Source organism: Berkeleyomyces rouxiae, assembly GCF_048999995.1.
Source record: "Berkeleyomyces rouxiae strain 22BRR77 chromosome Unknown BrBRR77_ptg000001l, whole genome shotgun sequence".
In the NCBI taxonomy this organism is placed as follows: Eukaryota; Fungi; Ascomycota; class Sordariomycetes; order Microascales; family Ceratocystidaceae; genus Berkeleyomyces; species Berkeleyomyces rouxiae.
In genome coordinates this window covers 5,386,075-5,408,870 of record NW_027396491.1, presented here as the reverse complement: position 1 = coordinate 5,408,870, position 22,796 = coordinate 5,386,075, and the positions used below count along the sequence as shown (strand labels likewise).

Genomic DNA, 22,796 nt, shown 5'->3' with positions numbered 1-22,796 from the left:
AGAGCTAGGCAGTCTTTAGCAAAAGTTGGGTTTAAAAAAAAAAGAATATTTGAAGTACCTTTAGTATGGAGTAGTGGGGTAAAAGATACATGGATTAAAAAAAAGATTAGTATGTGAAAAAGCAGTTTTGTGTCAAAACTGGGCCAGGGCGGGTATATATATATATATATATATATATATATATATATATATATATATGACATATGGGCAAAAACAAGGGCTCAGCCGTGTGTTCCGCTGCGTGGGGTCTTGAAGTCTTGTCCAGGCACTCCTGGCACATTTCTTGGCTATTGGCACTACCACAGCGCTGTTCTACGTGGTGATTGGCTGTGTAGCTTATCTCCCACACACAAGTCCGTTCATTGTATACACGGTACGCGGGTTAGTTACAGTTAACTATTTAGTGCTAGAAATGCATGTCTTCATACATACATACATATGTATTCGTCAAGGCAGGCCAAACCCAAACCAAACCACATCCCTGTGCGCGATGTTTACACCACACCGCGCCCAGGGCTCCCACTACTTCTTGTACAACCATGGACCATACGTCGTAGATCATACGTGTAGTTAGGCAGTTGGTAACTACGTATCGTAACATACAGAATGCACAGCACAAGGTATCCTCCTACACTGAGCTGTTCTTTTTTGACACATATCGCTTTTGGCGGACGGACAGCCGGCAATGGTCGTTGATCTTGGGTTTGATCGCCAGGTACATGCATCTGTGCTTGTGCATACATGAAGAACTAAGCAGTATTTCCTGACGGAAACTGCCAACTACTAGGAATCCCCAACACAAGAGACAATTAACTAATTATTGGGTTGAAAAAAACACATGAATAATGATGCTGTACATATGCATGTACATACATATTTTGCACATATGCATACAAGGGCTACTAAAACAAGCATAGCGATAACCACCCATTTTGAGTTTGGATAATGATTCTTTTTTCCTTGTAAGATACAGTTGGGTATAACTAGCACATGTACAGGTAGATGTTGTTTCTCTCCAGCCAGCTTTGCGTTTGTTGTTCATCCCTGCGATACGATTTGGATTCAAGTTAGCTCGAGTCTCGTGTATGTACATATGTATGTATGTTGTATGTACTACATAGGTACTCGCTCTGCCCTCCCCCCCGGCGCCAAGTTATCGAGTTTCATACCCCTGGCCAAAGGGAGAAGATACTTTCCCTGCGCGTAAGCATGGTAACATTACAACATCTAGACCAGGCAGTTTTTCTTCTTCGCTTAGTGTATGCGCAATCATGTATGCATACCTTGACCCTTGACGAACTGATGAGTTATGGCTAGCTACTCAACTTGCTTACGAGCAGCTGCGATCAGTAAACAGTAGAAATTTACAGAGGTCTCGGGAACTATCAGGCCTGCATTTGCTGTGTCGCGGTCACGAATGGACCCTCTCTTCTTTGTTACATTTGTCATCTCGTATCGTCCGCCATCTCTACTAGGCTCATTGTCATTTCTACCCACAGCCAAGTTTCCATTGCCCTTGAACCACCAAGTTTGGGCTTCTACAAGAAGGGTGGTTTGTTATAGTATATTTGCGTGTATTTTCAAACAAGGGAGAGCGCGCTGTCTTTCTTTTCGTTTCCCCATCTTCCCGTCTTGGTCAGTCTTCCGTTAGTTAGTTTAATCCTTGCTCCCTCCGTCTCCTTCCCATGCCCCCCGTCAACTTTCTTGTCTCGCTACCCCTGCACTAGCTCAGGACCGCAGTACGAGGCCTTTGATGAGGGGACTGCGATGTCGTACTACACATGGACACTCGCAAAAATCCACCCATGCGCCAGATTGCCTGGCAGTGCTACAGGAAAAGCCTTGTTTGTTTCAAGCAATGAGTTGCGGACCTTATAATCCCCCTTCTCCCCCCTAGCCGGATCCTCTGCTTTGCTCGTCTTTGGGTTTCTGCCACCCGTCTAACATTTGCTTTAGACTTGCCTTTTGTTTGGCGCTCTACAGTCATCACGGCGTCTTCTTTCATACCCCTGAGGAAGAGCTGATAGCCATGATGGAGGACGATAAATCGATGCACGTCACCACGACGCATGATTCGCTCACATCCAAAAAGGAGCCTGAGGTATGATCTACATTTGACCGTCCTTGCTCTTTTTTTCTTCATGTTTTGCAGTAAAGGTAGATCTTGTTATGTTGACAACAAGTGCCTCAGATCCAAGTCAATTCAGTCGAGGAACCCCCCTTGGGTGAGATTCTCAATGCGACTGCAGACGATTTGTTAGAAGCCAGAGAGATTGCTGCTGGCATGACTTTGGAGGAGACTGTTACTGTAAGTATTCACCCTAAGTCATCCACAGGCTTTCACTATCAGAAGCCAGCCATGAAGTTTGATCCGATAAACTTTGATCTTAGAGATTAACATTCTGATATCCGATAGCTCCTCAAGCAAATTCATCGGCAGTTTGCACGGGATCCCAACTTTCCCATTCAGTTGGTCACCAAGATTGAACATTTTCTTGCTAATGGCGATGTGTTGAATAACCCTGGGCAACATGAGTTGTTAATTTGGGAGATGAAAATCGAGGTAGCTCTGATCGTCAATAACTCGCCGTATGCCGAAGTACGTGCTGTTGTCGACAACCATGACGATCCTTCACTTCCAGCATCAACAATCCGTGTATGGATAATTGGCATCTTCTTCAGTGCCTGCATTGCCTTTGTAAATGCCTTCTTCGATGTCCGCATGCCTTCTATCTACGTTATATCTACCGTGCCACAACTCCTTGCCTATCCCGCCGGCAAGGCTATGGAACGTTTTCTCCCTGACGTTGGGTTCACCTTGTGGGGCGTTCGTCACTCTCTAAACCCCGGCCCATTCAACAAAAAGGAACACATGCTCATCACCATCATGTCAAATGTGGCCAAGTCGGTACCGTACACAAACTATATTGTCTGGATTCAGGTGCTGCCGCATTACTTCAATCAGCCATACGCGCTCTCTGCCGGCTACCAACTCTTGATTGGTCTCTCCACCAACTTTATTGGCTATGGCATGGCCGGTGTATGTCGTCGGTTTCTTGTGTACCCGGCCTACTGTGTGTGGCCGTCGTCACTGGTTACTATTGCCCTGAACTCTGCTTTCCACGATGCTACGCCAGAAACCAAATCTGTTCAGGGTCCCCTTAAAACAATGTGGTCCATGTCACGCATGCGATTCTTCACATATGCCTTTGTTGGCATGTTCTTCTACTTTTTCTTGCCCAACTACCTCTTCTCGGCACTTGGATACTTCAGCTGGATGACATGGATTGCGCCCAACAACGGCACTCTACAGACTCTGACAGGTGCTTACTCCGGCATGTCGCTGAATCCTGTCAATTCGTTTGACTGGAACTTGTTCACGTACATGCTTGATCCCCTTATGGCACCCTTTTACTCTACCTTCAACTTCTTCATGGGCGCCTTCATTAGCATGTTTGTTGTCTTGGGTCTATGGTACACCAATGCATACAACACGGCTTACATCCCGATTATCAGCAACCAACCTTTTGACCACTTTGGCAAGCGTTATAATGTGACATCGATTACCGACAGTCGCGGAATCTTCGATGCCGCCAAATACGAAGCCTACTCGCCTCCCTTTTTGTCAGCCGGGAGCGTGTCTACGTACATGTTCTTTTTCGCTGTTTACACAGCCACGGTGACATACGGCATACTATATCACCGCCATGAAATAAGCCTAGGCCTGCGCGATCTTTGGGGGTCTGTTCGTGGTCGCTCTCCCAGTGGCCCGCGCAAGGAAGCTCTCGATGTGCACAATCGTCTGATGAGTGTATATAAAGAGGTACCCGAGTGGTGGTATGCTGTTGTCATTGTGCTGGCTATCACGGTTGGTGCTGCTGGAATCGGCGCGTGGCCTACTAACACATCTCCTGCAGTGGTGCTCTATGGTGTTGCGCTGTGCTTGATTTTCGTTGTTCCCATTGGCATTATTGCAGCTATGACAGGCGTTGAAGTGACACTCAATGTACTGGCCGAGTTTATTGGCGGCGCGCTGGTCGAGGGCAATGCGGTTGCCATGTGTTATTTCAAGTCGTATGGCTATGTCACATGTGCCCAGGCTCTGTCGTTTGCCTCGGATCAGAAGCTCACACATTATCTCAAGGTTGCACCGCGTTTTACCTTTTGGGCGCAAATGATTCCTACACTAGTTTCAACGCTCATTTGTGTGGCTGTGTTGCAATACCAGGTTAACATCAAGGACATTTGCACGCCCGATGCGCCTTTCCGGTTCACATGCCCTGGCGTCAACACCTTTTTTACGGCTGCCGTGCTCTGGGGAACAGTTGGCCCCAAGAAGATATGGGGTAAGGGAGGCCAATACGTTGCTACGCTGCTGGGCTTTCCTCTGGGTGTCGCTGTTGTGGTTATTTTCTACACGCTCTCTCGTCGGTTCCCCAAGAACACATTGCTCCGTGGGGTGCATCCTGTTGTGGCGCTCAACGGAGCTTTGATATGGGCACCCTTCAACTTGACATACATCTGGCCAGCTGTTCCGGTGGCAGCTTTCTCGTGGCTCTACATTCGCAAACGCTTCGTCGATCTGTGGTCCCGGTATAACTACGTGCTTTCGGCTGCTTTCTCATGTGGAGTTGCTCTTTCGGGCATCTTTATATTCTTTGCCTTGCAGCTCCCTGAAATCAAAGTTATGTGGTGGGGTAACACAGTAGTCGGGGGCGGCGTTGACGATGGCACACGGACGCTCAAGGTGCTGGCGCAGGGCGAGTACTTTGGTCCTCGCCTCGGTGAGTTCCACTGAAACCTGAATTTTTCCCTTGTATTTTTTGTTTTGTTTTGTATCCACTTCCAATTGTTTCTTGTATATACTTCGCAACCGTTTGCTCTTCCCTTCCCGGTCTTGTTTTTCATGGTGGTGTTTGGGCGGTTCTATAGCGCATGATTTAGTGATGCTGTAATGTCACTGTTTTTCTTCTACATTGCTTGCTTTTGTGTGTAAACCTAGCTTCTGTCATTATGGACCTCTATTTCAAATTAGAGGTCGTCTCACGATGACTGACTTTGCTTCTGATGTATGCAACGGGGATGGCACCTGTTCTGCTATTAAATGTTGAGTAGAATCGAGTGTTGACTAAAAATAAACATGCTCCTGAGTAGGCTTGGCATGCTTAGGCGTAAAAGTTGACCGTCTCCTTCTTCTTCGATTGAACCTCGCTGATAGCATCAACATAATGCTCATGACCGACCTTAGTCTTGCCCGTCCGCAGGGCAATCATGCCAGCTTCGACACAAACCGCCTTGAGCATGGCTCCACCAAATTCGTCCGTCGATCGTGCTAGCTCGCCCCAATTGATGCCATCGGACATGGCCATCTTGCGGGAGTGAATCTTTAGAATCTGGGCTCGCGCTTCCTCGTTCGGCAGCGGGAATTCAATCTTGCGATCTAAACGGCCTGAACGCAACAGGGCCGGGTCCAAAACATCAATTCGGTTGGTTGCTGCCAACACCTTGATACGATCATCTGAAGCAAAGCCATCCAGCTGGTTCAGAAGCTCGAGCATAGTGCGCTGTACTTCACGGTCACCACTCTTCTCACTGTCGAAACGCTTGGTACCTACAGCATCTAGCTCATCAATAAAGATGATGGAAGGTGCCTTTTCCTTCGCCAAAGCAAAGCAGTCTCTGACAAGCTTAGCACCATCGCCGATGAACATCTGCACCAATTGCGGACCGGCAAGCTTCAGGAATGTGGCATTTGTCTGTGCAGCACAGGCTCTGGCCAAAAGAGTTTTTCCTGTTCCTGGGGGACCGTACATGAGGGCTCCTACGACGAGAGGAAAACAAGGACAAGTAGTTGTCAGCAAATAATCCGGACATTGTAATGAAACGAAGGTTTTACATAGCAACATACCCTTTGGCGCCTTGATGCCAATCTTGGTAAAGCGTTCTGCCTCCTTCATCGGCCAGACAATAGCCTCTACCAACTCATCAATCTGCTTTGAAAGGCCACCGACATCCGAGTAACTCTCTTTGGGTTTCTCGTCGACCTCCATAGCCTTCACTCTGCTGTCATATTCGGCAGGGAGAGTGTCGAGAATAAGATATGAGTCTTTGTTGACGCCAATCAAGTCGGCGGGCTTCAACTTGTCGGGGTCTACTAGACCAATTAACGGTAAGAAGATAGTCTGTCTGGTAGAAGTCTTGATAACAGCAGACTTTCCAACGCGTGTAGCATCGAGATCGATATTCGCGCCCTCTTCCTGTGACTCGGCGGTAGGGTCAAGATCGAGGAGTTCAACGACGTTTCCAACAAGGTAGGGCAATTGTCTAAGTAGGTGATGTTATTTAGAATGGCGCAACAACATCAGGTAGTTTCAAGAGTCATGCAGAAGCCTTCTGACAAGCTATAGGACAAGGCTAGGGACAGAGAGGACGTCCATTCGGGCAAAAGTAGCTACTCACTTGTTGTTCTGAATCTTTTCTTCATTGTCCTTAATTTTCTCCAGCATGCTGGCCCTTTCGTGCATTAGCCGTTGGTGCTCGCTCTTCATGATGCCAGCATCGTTATCTAGAAGTCGTTTTCTCATCAGGATGTCCTGAGTGGAAAGGCTCAGGATTTCGTCGTCGAGAATTTCGGGTTCAGGCTCGGCGTCCTTCATATCGGCATCATTGTTACCGCTGCTGCCGTTGCCATTGCCGCCGCCGGGGAGCTTCTGGTTCTTGTTATCCTTGTCCTCGCGGTCACGACGATCAAGATCATCCAGTTCTTCGAGAGTCGACATCGTGACGGGGCAGGCAAGTCGTAGCTCTGCAACGGGTTCGGTGGGGGTGGGGAAAAGTGAAAGTGAGAGAGGAAAACTAGAGCAGCGTAGCTTGCGGAGCTTCAAGCAAGGTGACTTGGTATAGAGAGCTTGATGAGCAGGTTAAATAGACACAAAAAAAGACAGAAAAACGTATGTGATATGTATTTGGGAGGGGGAAGTAGACGAATTTCCGCAGGCTGTAAAGCTACGATTGCTTAATCAACAAGTCCAGGTTGAGCTTCCTTGGTTTGATGCTATGGTCAAGTCAAGTAGGGACTGGAATTACATACATACAAGGCAAGGCGCCAGCGAATGGCGCGTCAACCACTTGCATGTCATGTCAGGCTGGGGGACTAGGCTCCTTGTCAGCCTTGCTGGAGCCATCTATCCATTATAGAGTTGCCACTTAGGTATTTTATTCGCTTAGTCACTATTTCATTACCTTCACGTTTCCTTGCCTTGCAACCCTATTGGAATCTTGCAGTGATGCTTTTTTTTATCCTGACTGGTTGGTCGTTGATAACCGGCTCTCCAGAAACACCACTCAGTCCGCAATTGGTGAGTTTCTTCACATCAATAGAATGTGCTAGCCTCATATGCCCAAAAATGCTTTTTTTTTACTGACGCCTGACATTGGGTCTAGGAAATGCCTCGCATAGTCCGCCAATTGGCTCGGCGAGTCGGCGTGGTCGCCTCCACCACCCCGGCCATCCCTGCCTTCGGTCCCTCCACGGCACTCATTCGAACACTCTCTACTGGCTCGCCGGCCTCATATGCTGCTATTACCGCTTCTTTCCGTCTCCCGGAGGACTATGTGCCTCCTACTCAACCGCCGTCAGCCCGCCCTCCTGAGACGCGCAAGTCGCAGATTATCCGTACATATACATCACTACTCCGATCAACACCCCTCATTATATTTTTCCAGCATAACAACCTGACAGCCATTGAGTGGGCTGCTGTTCGTCGCGAACTTTCGGTGGCTCTGAAATCTGTAGGCCCAGTCGATGTCGGTGCTGCTCATGGCAAGGAGATTGATCTTGCCGACGATATCAATCTTCAGGTCCTTCGCGGTCGCATGTTCAATGTTGCCTTGAGAATTGTCGAATTTCATGATCCTAGGGTCACTATTGAAGAGGAGGCCCACAATCACGATCTATCCAGAGCTGCCTACAACGCAATCAAGTCCAGTGAGGAAACACGTGATTCTAATACCTTCCACGCCACCATGGAGCCTCTTCTCTCTGGTCCTATCGCGGCATTGTGTTTTCCTGCAGTCTCTCCTGCTCACTTAGCAGCTGCGCTCTCTATTCTTTCTCCCAACCCAGCTGCTCCTGCGCCAACCCGCCGATCTAGACCTAGCTATCATGACCCTGAAACGCAAAATGCCCTAGCTAAGCTCATGTTGATTGGTGGCAGGATCGAGGGAACCCCTTTTGATCACCAAGGTGTCACGTGGGTTGGTGGAATCAAGGGAGGTTTGGGAGGTCTTCGGGCCCAGGTTGTGCATCTTCTCCAGTCCGTTGGCCTCAACCTTTCTACTGCACTGGAAGGTGCAGGAAAGGCATTGTATGTGTCTCTGGAGAGTCACAGACAAAACCTGGAGCCCAAGAAGGATATTGAGGAAGAGGACAAGAAAGAATAGGCACCGGGAAACTTCTGATCTGAAATGTTTCCTGACATCTGTAATTCTAGTCTTTGTATACTACTACATACTGTTTCAATAATGGATTGAGTCTATACACTTCTCTTTATATTGTCGTTCTGCACATGAGTAGTGGCCATTAATCTTTAGTACATATGAAGTTGGTTCATAGTAGCTTCAGTCTACTACAGCTCTTGGACTGAGCTAGTTGTGTGGAACTACATGGCTGTAGTTGATAGATGATGCGCACAGGTCCTCATGATGGGCAGAACTTCTCCCCGTCATTGGCTAACCCTAAGACCTCCCAGTCAAACAATTTCGACAAGCACATAACTAACTAATTAGGCGGAGACATGGGGTTAATTGACTTCTCTTAACTTATGAACAGTTCGGTACATCATCTAACTGACTACATATGTGGGTATGTACATGAAGAGCACATTGTACACTTTTGTTGCCATCTGATTTCGCTGCTCTTGCTGCTCCTTGAAATGTGATCATTTTCCGCATTTGATGATATCCCCCTCAATTTGTTTCTACTGCCTGTATTTTCTTTATCACCCTGTAAAGCCTACCTGACTGACAGACAGCCTTCTCCGAACGCTCGTGAAGCCCCCTTATCGCAAGCTTGATCTCCGTTTTCCTCCTTAGTGACAGTGACCATGGACTTTGCTCCGTATCAATCCTCAACACCGGAAACTGCACGTTCGCCTACAGGCTCGACCCCGCGCACGTCTCTTGATTATGCTTTCCGACGGACGTCAATCTCGGCGCTTCCGCCGCAGAGCCCATCTCTATACCCCCCCTCCCGCTTCCAGCAACCCGAACCACCGCTTTCTCCACCACTACAACATCCTCAACCACAACGCAGCTCGATTCCTAACCGACTATCCTTGTCTGGCGCCTTTCCCGGAGCCGATGGCTCGCGTGAAGTACTTGTAGAGTTTGAAACTAGTTTGGGAATCCGACTCGATTACGAAGCTTGCTTGGCATACATACTACTTCCACCTGCCGGAGCTGTGATTCTGCTCGCAGTAGAACGTAAAAGTGACTACGTGCGATTTCATGCGTGGCAGTCGAGCTTGTTGTTTTCGGCCATGGCTGTGCTACACTTTATGTTTCTGTGGTCTAAACTTTTCAGCACAAGCTTGATGGTAGCAGAGTTGGCAGCAATCGCATGGTTGTCATTTAGAGCATACAAGGACGCAGACTCTCTCGATCGGTAGGTAATCTATGTTTTTAGTATGTCTATTGAGCAAAAGAGCGAAACTGCTAATACTAGCAATGTGTACTCCCATGCCAGGTATGAAGTATTTCTTGTTGGCCCATTGGCTAGCAAGATATTAGACGATGACTAGCTTTGCACCAGAGCAATGCCATAACTCTCGCGATTCTTCATATTTCGCATAGTTATTCACCATTTGTGCTTTGCTTCTTTTCCCTGTCTGAGGTTTCCTCGTTAGGGTTCTATAGATTTGTGTTGTGCCTAGTTATGCATTTCATGATATCAATCTTCATCGAGTACGCCATGCTTGTTTTGTCAGTTGTCTATGGCTGCCATCTTTAGTCTTTAATTGCAAATTATTTAGCCACCAACTTTTAGAATCGTCCACTCATACCCATCACCACACCCTCAATCTCTGGTTTATCCTCGAGGATAATTTCTTTAATAGTCTCACTGGTCCCACCCTCCAGCCACTGTGCCAGCAAATCATTGCTTTCACGCGGCTTGGTGTTGTTATCATATGTGCCAACAGTAATATGAGCAACCCTGTTGGTGCACACCCACGTTCTAGTGGGGTCGTGAAGACGAACAACAATTGCCATGATCTTGTCATTGAAAACAACCTATTGAAGTAGCAAGAGAGTAGCAAAAACACAAGAAAGTCAGCGAAGTGTCCGCAAGAGCCGTGAAACCGAGTTCAGAAACCGAGGGGAAAACGGCGGTGTCTGTGTGTTACGTACCCGTTCCAAAAGCACCTTGCTAGTACCTAATATGCTAGCCTCCCCAGATGCTTTGTAGTTTTTCTCGAATAAGCCCTTGTACTTCTGCCACAACTCTGGATGTTCTTTGGCACCGGCACGGTGGAGAAGGGTAACATGAAAGCTTGACTGTATACGATTGGCCTCTCTAAGATAGTTGTATAGCTTTGTATGCTCGGAACTGACGTCATGCCTTGAGAAGGTCTTTTGAAGAGTAGAATCAAGGGTTGACTTTGAGACGTTGATGGCCATGTACTCGAGGTTAGGCTTTTTTTGTTTTTCGGCCTTTGGAGTCTGCTGTTGGCCCTTGCCCGGAGATGCTTTGTTACCACGGTTTGGGATGTTGTGGCGGAATTCGGGTTTGTACTCAAGGGCATACCGCATGGCCGAGTCAAGCGTCTCTTCGCATGGCATTTTTGGAACCAGGGTCGGATAGATTTCATGTAATGTCTTGACAACGATGCCTAAGTTGACTCGACTTCCAGCTAGAGGATCTAGATCGATGACATAATCGAATCCAGCATCGGGTGCCCTATCAGGATCTAGGGCTTCATATCGATTGAGGAAAGAATTCATGACACCTAGAAACTTGGCAGCATCTGTTGCAGCCTGAATAGTCTGGTGATTGTCGCCACGCTTCAGAACTCGTTCTTGAGTAAGCTTGCGAATATCCTCAATGGACTCTTCAGAGTGCTTAAAGTTGAGAGCCACCAGTGTGGGTTCATCCATAGAAAGCCGCATATCAGTGATCAATTGCTTCCGCTCGTGGCGCTGGGCATTGTTTCTGTCGGCAAAGACTACAGGTGTTTTCTTCAGATCTTCTTTCAGTGCCGCAACAAAACGAGGCGGCCTTTTTGACCCTGAGATGTTGTCGTTTTGGATATGGCCCCAGCCGAAGAGCTTGACGAGGGCTAAGCCAATGGTAGTTTTTCCACAGCCAATGGTAGCAATGGCAGTGATGACAACATCTTTATTAACCTCAGGGAAAGTTTCTTTACTTTTATCGTCGCCGTCTATATTAGCCGCATCGGATCCTTTGAGACTCTCTGATGCCAGGAAATCGTCTCTCAAAGCGATGATGCCGTGGTTCTTTAGGTAGTTTTCAGCCAGAGTTGGATCTTTGGCCATGCGCTTCTTGACGTAGAACAAATATTTTTCGGTAATAGTTTTATGCTTGGTGATACGAGGCTTGTTTCCTGCTATGAGAGTCTTCGTATATTCTCTCCATTGGCGGTACATCAGGTAAGGCTCCTCGAATTTATACTTGAAAAACCAGTCTGCATACGGAGCTCCAACAGCTGGTGACTTCTTGCAGCGAATGACGAAGCCCTCTATATCTCTTCCCTCGTATGCGCCGGATTCAGCCATGTTGTCTAGGTATTCTCGAACCTTCTCAATATCGTGCATGATCAGCATGTCGGTCTTTTTGAAGTTCCACTTGGTTGCAAATTCTTGCACAAGAGCGCTGGGGTATGTCATGAATTCGGGTAGGTTGAGGTTGATGCCATGGAGATATAAACCGGCCTGCTCTGGGCCATATTTTAGAACGTGCTCTTCAAAATCATCGTCGCACAATTCGCAGACGGCGGTGGCATTTCGTGCTCGAAGTTCGCGTGCCAGGTCCTCAGTAGTGAGGCCAATCTTTTCCAGTTGTTTGCGGAGATGGTGTTCACCAATAGTCGAATGGCTAGCCTTCATATCTGCACCGGGGCCAGTTGAGTGCTTGCTACAAACCAAGATGGATCCATCTTCGAGACCGGAAATAAAAATGATGCAGCCATTTTCTTTGAGAGTGAGCTCATACGGGCCTTCTGTTTGAGCCTTGATGCTTTCCCAACTAGTTTCGGAGACTTCGTTGATGTTGAAAAACTTGTCGTAGCCTCGCACAGCGATTTCGGGAAGCTGAGAAGAATTGAATGTGGTGAACAGACCACGAGCATAGGTGGGAAGGTTTGCTAACTTGTAGTCCCAGTCCGAAAGTTTCCACGAGTTTACCTCAATTCCGAGGCGAGAATGAGCAATCTGAAAGGCGAACTTCTTGAAACTACCACCGCCTCGCTTCTTGCTGCTACCGGCGCCGGCCTGGCGACGAGCTTCAAGAGCCTCAATCATATTGGCGACATGGCCGGGGTTTTGCCCAACAAAGGGAGCATCGGGAATGTTTTTGGACGACATTTCAACCCATCAGTTGGGAGAGTAAGAGAGAGAGAGAGAGAGGAACAGGTGATAGTACCGAGCGTTGGTGATGTTGTAGAGATGCTGGTCCAAAAAAAAAAAAAAAAAAGATTAGAAATTAGAAGATTCCTTCCCAGCGTGGATAGCTATCACTAGCGATGTAGAATCTAACGTCTAGTTTCATTGGCGGGGTCAAGTTCAATGTCTGTGTGACTCTGGGAATCCTTATCTAATCATGTTGGACATCAGGTGGGGCCTCCAAAATCTCAGGCTTCAGGGTTTTACTTTATGCGTCATAGTGCATGCTAGTACAACATGCAACTCTGCATGTAGCATTTTTTCTTGTCGGGTTCCGAGTTAGGTTTTTGACATTGACGCCCCCCTCCTTCAACGACGCACTGTGTCTCTATTGCACATACATCTACACGAATTGAATCATTTACTGGCTTTTACAATTTCAAACACGCCGGCCCAAAACCACCGCAAATGTCACAAAACGTCCTTCTGCTCGCTGCCGACCACCCCTCCGAGGTAGTGCCCCTCCTCCAACAGGAACCCGCCCTTGCTTCAGTGCAAGATGAATATGGATACTCATTAGTACATGCTGCTGCCAGCTATAATCACCTGGACCTCCTCCGCAAGCTGGTTTCCGACTTTCATGTGCCTGTTGATATTCTGGATGAAGATGGCGAAAGTGCTCTCTTCGTTGTCGAGACCGTAGAGACTGCTCGAGTGCTTGTCCACGAACTTTCATCTAACGTCCATCTGCGCAACAGTAACGGCCAGACAGCTTACGAGAAATTTGTGGCAGAAGAGGAATACCCCGAAGTCGCAAAGTATCTCGCCGAGTTTGAGGTCTTGCAAACGCCTGAGCAGGCGCTCGCCACTCCAGAGCTATCTAGAGTGGTAGATCCAACCAGTATACCCGCAGTCCCTGAAGGCCTCAAGGTTACTATGGGCACTATGACAGAAGGTGGCGATGATGAGGCTGATCCTATTATCCGAAAAATGATTGAAGAGCTATCACAGAGACCTGATTTCGAGACCCCTGAGGTTCAGGCCGAGGTGCGGCAGCTGGTAATGCGCATTTTGGCAGGCGAAGAACTTGCGAACATTAGCCAGGCCGGTCCCAGTGGCGCATCGACTTCCTCTACATGAAAAGAAGACATTTTAGAATATACCTAAGCCCCATCCATCTCTTTGCGCCATCCATCAACTGAATGCACCCTGGTTGTTTGCATGTCCGGTCAATCTACACTTTTCCCATCACCTCCCACATTAGAAACTGACGACTGGCCGTCGGAATATGGAGGAGTGCGGTTTCCTTGGGCCCTCCTGCTACCCCCTTATTCAAAGTTGTGGCGCTTGCAAATAGCCAATCTTCTTTTTGAGTGGCGTCAATAGCAGTCAAAAGCACCAAAGTTACCATTGAACGAGACACTGGACCACTCCAAGTGAACTTGACTAGTTCTGCGTCTCTTCCAAGAGCCAGTGGCACGGAATAGCGAGATAGATATGGATCAATAGAGTCTTGTGGGTGGATTCGTGGGCTGTTGAGGCAGACAAGAGAGGCCCACTCATAAATATCGGATGTGATGTGCTCTAGGTCTAGTGCTGAAGAACCGGCTATCTGTCTTTCAGCTTCTTCGAAATTTGGCATCATAGCTACTCTGGTCTGCTGAGAGAAGCTAATGGGAAATGCGACAGGATTAAAGGGTGTTAGTTGTTCTGCTAAGTCTTCTTTATCTATGTTGTATAAAATTGGCGTCAATAAGTATCATCTGGGCGTATATATGAGGGCTTTTGACGCACCCTTTTCCGACATGTCGGTGTACAGCCACTTTCGTTTCTCAGTATAGACATTCTTGCATGCATATAACAAGCGTTCAAACCCAGCCTTCCCAGGAGCCATGGATTTACATGTGAGGTCATACTCGACAACTACTTGTGTTAGTGAAAGCGATGGTATGATGGGAAGTCGTAGTAAACAGTCAATATACTCACTCCACCGGTCCTTGGTCTGCGAGCAGTTTGACTCTGGCTTTCCAACAAGTCCACTCTTCTCGTAGCTTTCTTTGTCCACATGCATAGTGAGTTTTCCTGGAAAAGGTATATCCTGTCAGAATTGTGTTTCTTCTTTTTTGACTATAGCTGCTTGGGAGACTCACCGTTAACAAACACGAAGATAGTATCCCGGTGAGAATCAGTTTCGGAAATCATCATGACTTTTCCTAAGTATAACGTATGTCAACTCATGCTTTCAGTATGGGATTGTTAGTTCAGGACTGTCTACCATTTTTGAAAGATTTCAAGAAAAAGATACCAGTCAACACATCGTGTAGTGACATGGTGAGCCTCGTGACACCAGAGGTGAGGGCCAGGTTTTCCAGTCTCTTGCCAAGCTCGACGGCGACTTTGCTTGGAACTAATACATTTAGCTTACAGACAAACTCCAGCTCACGGAATGTCCTGAGTGGTCTTTTCATCAAGGGTGGTTGGGTAAGATCTAGATGGCGCATTTCGCTATGAGTGACAGTGCAGTTTTGCTGCCAGGAACCGTAGGAAGACAGTGAAGAAACAAGAGAAAACATGTTGGCGAAAACCGTTCGATACTGAAATTAAGCAAATGTAAATGTGGCTTTCAAATCAACCACGAGGTAACTTGAAGGAGTTATTTCAATGAGAAGACAAAGGACAAAGTTAGCAGATGTGACTTGAAGAGCCTTGAATATTCTAGAGGCCCAAAGTAGCTGCATTGTTTCGGCTGAATTTCGGCTAAAATATTCAATCTTCTAGATCTTGCAAACTTAGGACGAGTAGGTATTGTAGATAATTCAGAAGACAACTACAAGCTGTGCCATTGAATATATGATGTAACAAAATCCAATGTTGCGAAGAAAACACTGCGTTTCTAATACATTTGTTCATGATGTCGGCAATGTTGACGTTGATCTGAGATTTATTCTACAAATATGGATGTTTGTCATCAGACCCTAACCCTTGTTAAAGGCAACTAACAGTCATGTACCACCAGCAAAACTCTGACACACAGATAGTCATGACTCAAATGCAAACCTGGTGCAACATATTCCTCGCTTTTAGCACAGTTCTCTTTTGTTGAAACCGCTTTTCTAATCTCAGTGTTAATAATTTGCTTCGTCTCTTTTCTCATCTTCCTTTGGTAATGGATTTTCTTGTTCGGTTCTGCCAAGTCCATGAGACTTTTAGAGTGCCCGAGTTGGAGTCGTTGGCTACTCTGGAAGGGATTGAACTGAAGATCAAAGAATACCGAGAAAGTGTTAGTGCTGCCTTGACTGCCTGTAATTTTTGAATCTGTGTAATCTTTACCTGTCTAGATACCGGGCTTGTTTCATCAGGAACCACCGACAGGCTTGACATGTTTTATATTAAGCTAATACTCTCTAGGTCCCCTTTTGCATCATCACACTCCCTTCATCAGAGGATGCCGCAAAGCTCATCCGACGTTCTGTTCTTACCCAAGCCATCTATGAGCACTGGGCCTCTGCTCCGACAATTCCCCTTTTGTTGTCTGCTGTTCAGGCCAGTCCGCAAATCTCGGTTGAAGAATATCAAAAATCCAGCTTCAAGTTCTCCATTGACGCCTTTCAAGGAACGCGTGATCGCTATGCACAGCGAGACATCATCTCTTCCTTTCTTACGGAGCTGCCGTTCTCCGGACCTATTTCTATGAAGTCTCCAGATCAAGAGTTTACCATATTGGAAGAGTGGCCGTATCAGAGTTACGCAGATGGTATTACGGCTCCAACTTGTGTTCATTTTGGTCGTCTGGTTGGTACTGGCGGTCGTGATCTCGCACGCACCTATGATCTCAAGAAACGTACATGGATTAGTACGACATCTATGGACGCGGAACTAGCTCTTGTTAGCGCCAACATTGCTCTCGCTGCACCTGGGAAGCTTTTCTACGACCCTTTCTGCGGTACTGGCAGCTTTCCAGTTGCAGTAGCGCACTTTGGCGCATTGGCATTTGGCAGCGATATTGACGGTCGGCCGTTACGTGGAAAGAGTCGGGAGAAATGCGTCCGGGGAAATTTCTTGCAGTACGGAATCCAGGGATGTTTTGGTGATATTTTTTCTGCAGATCTGACCAACTCACCCATTCATGTGAATAATTCACAAGAGCGATTGTTTGATGGCATCGTCTGTGACATGCCATATGGAGTGAGAGAGGGACTGAAGGTGTTGGGATTGAAAGACCCTGTCAAAAGACCCTGGCTTGTGGAAGCCGGCAAAAAGGACAGAAGGTAAGTACAAAGTTCAGTCATTCTTCTTTTTTTTCTTTTTTTCTTTTCTTTTCTGTACTCGTACCTCATAAATCATTGGTTTACTACTCGCTGGAACTTGCAGTCAGTTCTATGCTAACATCTTGTAGAGCGCCCAACTACCATCCACCGACCAAGCCCTACAGCTTCTTTGCCATGCTTTATGACATACTCATCTTTGCTTCACGGACCCTGACACACAAGGGCCGTTTATCATTTTGGATGCCCGCGGTAGATGAGAGTGATGTCGAATATCCTATACCGATGCATCCACAATTACGTTTGTTGTCAGTATGCACACAGCAGTTCAACAAATGGTCCCGCCGTCTAATCACTTATGAGCGGATGAATGACGCCGAGGCGCCTGAAGGCGCCGCCGAACAATGGGAAATCGAGCTACGTCAGGCTAGTGAGGTCCAGGGGATGACGGCAGATGATTTAAACCCGTTCCGAAAAAGTTACTTTAAGGGGTTTCAAGAATGAAAGACCGCCTATAGTTGGGCGGATGAGGTTGTGAAAGTTATATTGGAGATTGGTGAAGGGCTAACTAAGCAAAATACAAAAACTGATAAACGCATAACTAGGTACTAAGTGTAAACAGACCAACAAGGAAAATCGTGAAAAGGCTCAAGTAGACAGACTAGAGGGAGTATCCAGCGGGAAAGATGGCAGTAGAAATTCGCAATATGAAGAACTAGAGATTGGGGTCTAGCGTAATTCAAAGGATGAATGATGTCTCGAATCATCAATATGGACCAAGTCGAGTTGTTGGTATCTAGTCAATCACGGGGGTTAGAGTTACACCTATAGAGAGATGTTTGCTACAAGGATGCTCGGTGACTTACTTCTCACTCCGGCCATGAAAATATAAGCCATTTACTCGGCCGTGCAAAATATCGAAGCGTATATAGTAGAAACCTTCAAAGCTTGCTCCCATAATGCTTTTGACTGTGTGATCCGGAACCAGAAAATGCTCCTTCCAACGCATGAAAATGTGCTGCCTCGGCAAGGTTTCTGGGTTCGGCGTGGCGCCTTTTTCAATAGATTTGTAGTACGACTCCAGACCATCAAGCCTTTTCCAATGACTAATATCAACCTGTTTGGTTGCACCCCAGGACTCATGATCCGTGATAAAGGAGTATTTGGGGCCGATAATTTCGCCGTCAAAGAAGGTGGTGAGTTTTGGATGATCGGGAGTTAAGCCTACGGTGTAGATAATGGGGTATCAGCTCATGTGTCTTTTTAAATATACTTTATAAGCTGGTATACTCACCCTGGATTCTCAAATAACCACAGAGATACGACTCGGCCATGTCCACATATTTGATGTCAACATGGACATCATACACTTGGTGTTCTGCATGTTGTGTGCCATGGTATTTGGAGCCTGGTCTCAAATATGGCGATGGAATAACGGGTTGTATCTGACAGACTAGAATCAGTACGATGTTCAGCGCGTCGGAGTCCATCCTGATTTTTCCCCAGAAAGGTTTCTTACCCGCAAGGAAGGGAAATCATACCCCATGTGGTACAGTAAATCGGTAGGTTCGTGCACAATTGCCGCCAAACTATCGTGATCACTATCTTCTTCTGGTTTTGTTGAGAGCTCTACGGTCGTGACTAGCGCTTGTGGCGACTCCAGCTCTGGAATTTCAACTCGTCCATGGCCAACTGTGGTGGCATCGGTAGAAGATGAAGGCTGATGCGCACTGCTATCATGATCTAGAAGAGCACCCGTAACAGAAATATCATCTTCTGTTTGTGGTGCTAGATCTGAGGGCGCAGAAACCAAGGCAGAGGCTATTATATGTATAGGCGTGGATGCGGTATCAGATGTCGATGGTAGTGATGAGTGAAATGGCTCAAGTTCCGGGGCAAATGCATCAGAAGTGATTGCACTACCAGCCAATGAGGAACCCTCGGCAAGATTATGAGAGATGACTGCGTTAGCGTCATCATCCATTGTATCGTTCGCAATATCGGCGCTGTCTTGCAAATGACTGTGGCTGATGTCGTCGGGACAGCCCCATGGCCGTGATGGCACTGAGGATTCTGGTGCAGGCTGCGTAGATAGAGAGTTGTTTGTTGGCATTCTGGGTGACTAGCAGTGATATACAGCCAAAAAGATAAAAGGCACGATGTTAACGCCGCTATCTATCGATTTGTGGTGGGCGACAGAGGAGGTCAAAAGCAAAAGGCAAGGGGTCGGGATAACTGTCGAGACTGGGGCACGAAATGACGTCGCGCAAATGATCTGGAAGCAGCGGTGACAAGAGCGTCTGTGCTTCGCCTGAAGGAGTTCTAGTTCTGTTCGTCTGAATCAAGGAAAACTATGCGTATCTGGCGCAGTCAATAGAGACAAAAAGGTCGCAGTTTCAGAGACGGAGAGAGAAGACGAGATGGGTTGAAAAGAAAGGAAAACAGCAACTAATGATCAAATGAGAGATATAAAAATAGTGAGTTATGTAAGACTGAAAAAAAAAAAAAAAGGAACGCACTAAGGAGGTGTGTAGCACAGTGCCATGACAAAAAAAAACAAAGACTCTCCTTTCACTCTTCTGAGGCCTGAATTCTAAAAACAGCTAAGACCGCCCAGGCTGACCTCGCAAACAAATGGCGGCTTATTAACTAGTGACCACTGGTGGTATCATTTTTGCTATTTTAAGGTGAATGTCCAGTACAGCCTTGATCTCCACAACTCCCATTGTTTAGTGATACCAACGATACTTGTGATACTAGACTGGTAACCATGACGCCTACATGCCCATATTTGTATTGTACTACGACTGTATGGTATAACAATCAGATGTGCACGCTGGTGTGTGTCGACTCAGGTGAAGGCAGATGTTGTCTCGAAATTCCTAAGCACCCTAGAAGGCTTCGATGCGCTCTACAGCTGCCATGCCGCTGCTATCAAGTATGTAATATCCAACACATGACGCGGCTCATAATACCAACACCTAGTCGCAGTCTTTCTTTGTGCTTCACTGCTCCGTCATATTAGCCATTTTCGTGCTTTACATCTCCTGCTATCTTGCGTCGTTTGTCCACTTTAGCCAGGTTCTCTTCATGAAATCGGCTTTATCTTGAAGTGCAGGGCTGTCAGACTAAACACCAAAGCCTTAAGATCCTGCACCAAGTAGTAGAACACACGGAGACCTTCAGGATCTTCTGATTCGCTCACGTCAATTAAAGCTCCAATCTTTGCCGTCTCGAATGAGATATGGTCATTTCCCAGCCGGATCTCAAGCTCTTGCCGGCCATCCTTGTTGCGCTGGGGCCATTTCGAGTCGTCCTCTCTATAACGCCATATTAGTTCAATGTACCATACATCGTCATCTTGTTACTGTTAATACTTACTTCATAATCTCACTCGTTTTTACAATGCGCTTAAACTCCTCTACTACTAGTGAGCTGAGGTACACTAGTTATCAAAAGTTAACATATTGGTCTCTCCATGCTGTCGGGCAAGATTCCGCCCGAGGAGGATGGGTAGGTGGTTTGTGAATATATGGGTATGATCTAGAACAAAACGCACACTCTTTGCGAATCAGGCTGTCGTTGCGATAGTTGGAGTTGTTTGCATATCGCGCAACTGCGCTGCTGCCGTCGCCTACGACTCGGATATCGAATTCTAAGGGGCACGAGTAGGTAGTTAGCCAGCCGTTAGCTTCCAGTCGGCAGAGGTGGGAAAGCGCACAATGCCGACCTCTGCCGTCTCATGCGTAAACAATGCCAACTTACCAAGAAACTCATGACCGAAGCGCCCCGAGTGACCGGAGCTAAAGCACCAGTTGTCAGCGTTTGTCTTGATATCGAAATCGTCAAGGCTTCGTCCAAACCGCAACCAGGTTTAGCGCATGCCTGCTATGCAAGGACAGCATAGATATGGCTATCTCATGGTGGCGTATTGGCCATATTTACCGGCACGGCGCGATCAAGGCGGGCATTGAAGCATACTAGTAACGGATGTAGAATGGGTCGGCAGTATTCGAGGTCGAGGGTTCTTCTACTGAAGCCATTTTGGTCGAAAGGTAAAGGATGGATGATGGTAGAGCGAAAAGAAACAAAGTATTAGAATATGATAATGCAGTTGAAAATGCCTATGGCTACTGAGTAGCACTTGCACAGAGTTTCGTGAAGCTTGATACAGACAGACAGACAGACACTGTCGCGCTTTAGCCGACGATATTCCGATCTGACGGACGCAATTAAAACCCTAGCCCTGGTCCAACCCTCCCCCCTAAAAAACAGGTTCCACGTCTTGTCTGGTTAACAACATAATATGACGTGTGATGATCATTCATCATCTGTCTACAACACAGTAATACCTAATACTGAAAATCCATCAGTTTTTTATATTCTCTTATACAAACCAACTCTACCAAATCAAAAAAAAAACCCATAAACTGATACAGAACGGGCTTTCGCTTAATTGATAACCAAAAAGTTGTGTGTATACTTTCATGTGTGCCTATCAAGACAAGCTAAGTCCTAAGCTTGCGTTGATCACCAAGATGGAAGCCGACATGCGCCGCCACTTCTTCGAGCACGGAAAACCAGTAAGTTCTTGGGATTCCAAATGTGCCTTGGATGCTATTTCTATTTTCCGGCTCTCCTTTATTAACTGTGTCGATACAGGGCTCCCAAAAGGGAAAAGAAGACTGTCACTGGTGCCAAATTCGGGCTTTTCCATCACACAAAATGGCACCCATTACAATTGTCAATGATGCAGACGATACCGTAATGCCACGGAACTTTCGGTTCATATCCACCATTCAGTATGGTCCCGGTGTTGCGCCCGTTGAGGATAACTTCCGCAGCGGCTGCGACTGTACTGATGACCGTGCTTGCCAGACACGTGGCTGCTCGTGTCTTGGTGAGGTTATGAGTGATGATTCCTCTGATGAGAGCGATGGGACAGGTGCTGACCATAAAAGTGGCCCATCCAAGAAAATTCTTCTCACAGCATACCATGTGCGTGGTCCCCAGGCTGGTCTGTTGAGACAAACCGCTCTCACATCTTTGGCACCTATATACGAGTGCCACCAGGCATGTTCCTGCAGTAGAAAGTGCGTGAATCGGGTTGTTGAGCGAGGGCGGACAGTGCCTCTACAGATATTCCGCACAAGCAATGGGCGCGGATGGGGTAAGTCAATAAATGAAGAATCAGACCCTAAATATAGATGTACTGGCAGACTTCAGGTCGCATTGTTTCACCAGTTATCTAATTCTTTGACTTATTACTCCTTCCAGGCGTCCGTTCGACAGTTGATATCCGTGCCGGTCAGTTCGTTGACAAGTACATTGGCCAAATAATTACGGCTACAGAAGCCGACCGGCGCCGGGAGCAGGCAGCACTGCACCAGCAAAAAGACGTATATTTGTTTGAACTTGACAAGTTCTTCGACCCTACATCCATTGATGAGCGTCTCTCAGCACCGCCGTTATTTGTCGATGGCGAGTTCATATCTGGACCAACGCGCTTTGTTAACCACTCATGCAATCCCAACATGAAGATTTTTGTGCGTGTAGGCGACCACGCAGACAAGCATATTCAAGACTTGGCTTTGTTTGCGATCAAGGACATTCCAGCGGGGATGGAGCTAACGTTTGACTATCTCAATGGAAAGGTCGATGGTGAGGACGACGAGAATGACCCGGCCAAGGTGGCAGAGATGGTCCGATGCCTTTGTGGAGCCAAGAACTGCCGAGGGTACCTTTGGTAGCTGGCGGTAGATGGATACTAATATTCGGCTATGAAGGGACAATGACTTTGCTTCATTCCACATCTAGTTGCACAAACACCCAAACAACAGAGATGCAAAGGACACTGAGATAGCTCCAGTACGAAGGTCTGAGCCACGACAAGTTTCGCTTTAAAAGGGTACT

General features: G+C 47.0%; 11 protein-coding genes across 11 annotated transcripts; 6 read left to right on the top strand and 5 right to left on the bottom strand.

Moving 5' to 3' along the window:
* Window positions 1–2,032: 2,032 nt before the first annotated feature.
* On the top strand, window positions 2,033–4,798 carry BROUX77_001522 (uncharacterized protein; the record flags this gene model as incomplete). The annotated part of the gene is made up of 3 exons (XM_073745961.1): window positions 2,033–2,101; window positions 2,192–2,308; window positions 2,417–4,798. 3 exons carry the CDS (start codon window positions 2,033–2,035, stop codon window positions 4,796–4,798), a joined length of 2,568 nt encoding a protein of 855 aa, XP_073609757.1.
* Window positions 4,799–5,165: 367 nt separating this feature from the next.
* BROUX77_001521 (uncharacterized protein) lies at window positions 5,166–6,779 on the bottom strand (the record flags this gene model as incomplete). The annotated part of the gene is made up of 3 exons (XM_073745960.1): window positions 5,166–5,821; window positions 5,909–6,324; window positions 6,460–6,779. The coding sequence occupies 3 exons, from the start codon at window positions 6,777–6,779 to the stop codon at window positions 5,166–5,168; spliced, it is 1,392 nt and encodes a 463-aa protein (XP_073609756.1).
* Window positions 6,780–7,446: 667 nt separating this feature from the next.
* On the top strand, window positions 7,447–8,442 carry BROUX77_001520 (uncharacterized protein; the record flags this gene model as incomplete). Its single annotated transcript, XM_073745959.1, has 1 exon — window positions 7,447–8,442. The coding sequence occupies one exon, from the start codon at window positions 7,447–7,449 to the stop codon at window positions 8,440–8,442; it is 996 nt and encodes a 331-aa protein (XP_073609755.1).
* Window positions 8,443–9,104: 662 nt separating this feature from the next.
* BROUX77_001519 (uncharacterized protein) lies at window positions 9,105–9,800 on the top strand (the record flags this gene model as incomplete). The annotated part of the gene is made up of 2 exons (XM_073745958.1): window positions 9,105–9,664; window positions 9,746–9,800. The coding sequence occupies 2 exons, from the start codon at window positions 9,105–9,107 to the stop codon at window positions 9,798–9,800; spliced, it is 615 nt and encodes a 204-aa protein (XP_073609754.1).
* Window positions 9,801–10,041: 241 nt separating this feature from the next.
* On the bottom strand, window positions 10,042–12,600 carry BROUX77_001518 (uncharacterized protein; the record flags this gene model as incomplete). The annotated part of the gene is made up of 2 exons (XM_073745956.1): window positions 10,042–10,290; window positions 10,408–12,600. The coding sequence occupies 2 exons, from the start codon at window positions 12,598–12,600 to the stop codon at window positions 10,042–10,044; spliced, it is 2,442 nt and encodes an 813-aa protein (XP_073609753.1).
* A 486-nt stretch (window positions 12,601–13,086) lies between these two features.
* On the top strand, window positions 13,087–13,758 carry BROUX77_001517 (uncharacterized protein; the record flags this gene model as incomplete). Its single annotated transcript, XM_073745955.1, has 1 exon — window positions 13,087–13,758. One exon carries the CDS (start codon window positions 13,087–13,089, stop codon window positions 13,756–13,758), a length of 672 nt encoding a protein of 223 aa, XP_073609752.1.
* Window positions 13,759–14,377: 619 nt separating this feature from the next.
* On the bottom strand, window positions 14,378–15,191 carry BROUX77_001516 (uncharacterized protein; the record flags this gene model as incomplete). Its single annotated transcript, XM_073745954.1, has 4 exons — window positions 14,378–14,541; window positions 14,605–14,700; window positions 14,769–14,831; window positions 14,894–15,191. The coding sequence occupies 4 exons, from the start codon at window positions 15,189–15,191 to the stop codon at window positions 14,378–14,380; spliced, it is 621 nt and encodes a 206-aa protein (XP_073609751.1).
* A 593-nt stretch (window positions 15,192–15,784) lies between these two features.
* Window positions 15,785–17,387, top strand: BROUX77_001515 (uncharacterized protein; the record flags this gene model as incomplete). The annotated part of the gene is made up of 3 exons (XM_073745953.1): window positions 15,785–15,898; window positions 16,027–16,886; window positions 17,015–17,387. The coding sequence occupies 3 exons, from the start codon at window positions 15,785–15,787 to the stop codon at window positions 17,385–17,387; spliced, it is 1,347 nt and encodes a 448-aa protein (XP_073609750.1).
* Window positions 17,388–17,612: 225 nt separating this feature from the next.
* BROUX77_001514 (uncharacterized protein) lies at window positions 17,613–18,996 on the bottom strand (the record flags this gene model as incomplete). Its single annotated transcript, XM_073745952.1, has 4 exons — window positions 17,613–17,679; window positions 17,750–18,107; window positions 18,178–18,328; window positions 18,403–18,996. 4 exons carry the CDS (start codon window positions 18,994–18,996, stop codon window positions 17,613–17,615), a joined length of 1,170 nt encoding a protein of 389 aa, XP_073609749.1.
* A 975-nt stretch (window positions 18,997–19,971) lies between these two features.
* BROUX77_001513 (uncharacterized protein) lies at window positions 19,972–20,926 on the bottom strand (the record flags this gene model as incomplete). The annotated part of the gene is made up of 5 exons (XM_073745951.1): window positions 19,972–20,203; window positions 20,265–20,328; window positions 20,443–20,538; window positions 20,649–20,686; window positions 20,865–20,926. The coding sequence occupies 5 exons, from the start codon at window positions 20,924–20,926 to the stop codon at window positions 19,972–19,974; spliced, it is 492 nt and encodes a 163-aa protein (XP_073609748.1).
* Window positions 20,927–21,421: 495 nt separating this feature from the next.
* On the top strand, window positions 21,422–22,633 carry BROUX77_001512 (uncharacterized protein; the record flags this gene model as incomplete). Its single annotated transcript, XM_073745950.1, has 3 exons — window positions 21,422–21,466; window positions 21,546–22,053; window positions 22,161–22,633. 3 exons carry the CDS (start codon window positions 21,422–21,424, stop codon window positions 22,631–22,633), a joined length of 1,026 nt encoding a protein of 341 aa, XP_073609747.1.
* Window positions 22,634–22,796: the final 163 nt, after the last annotated feature.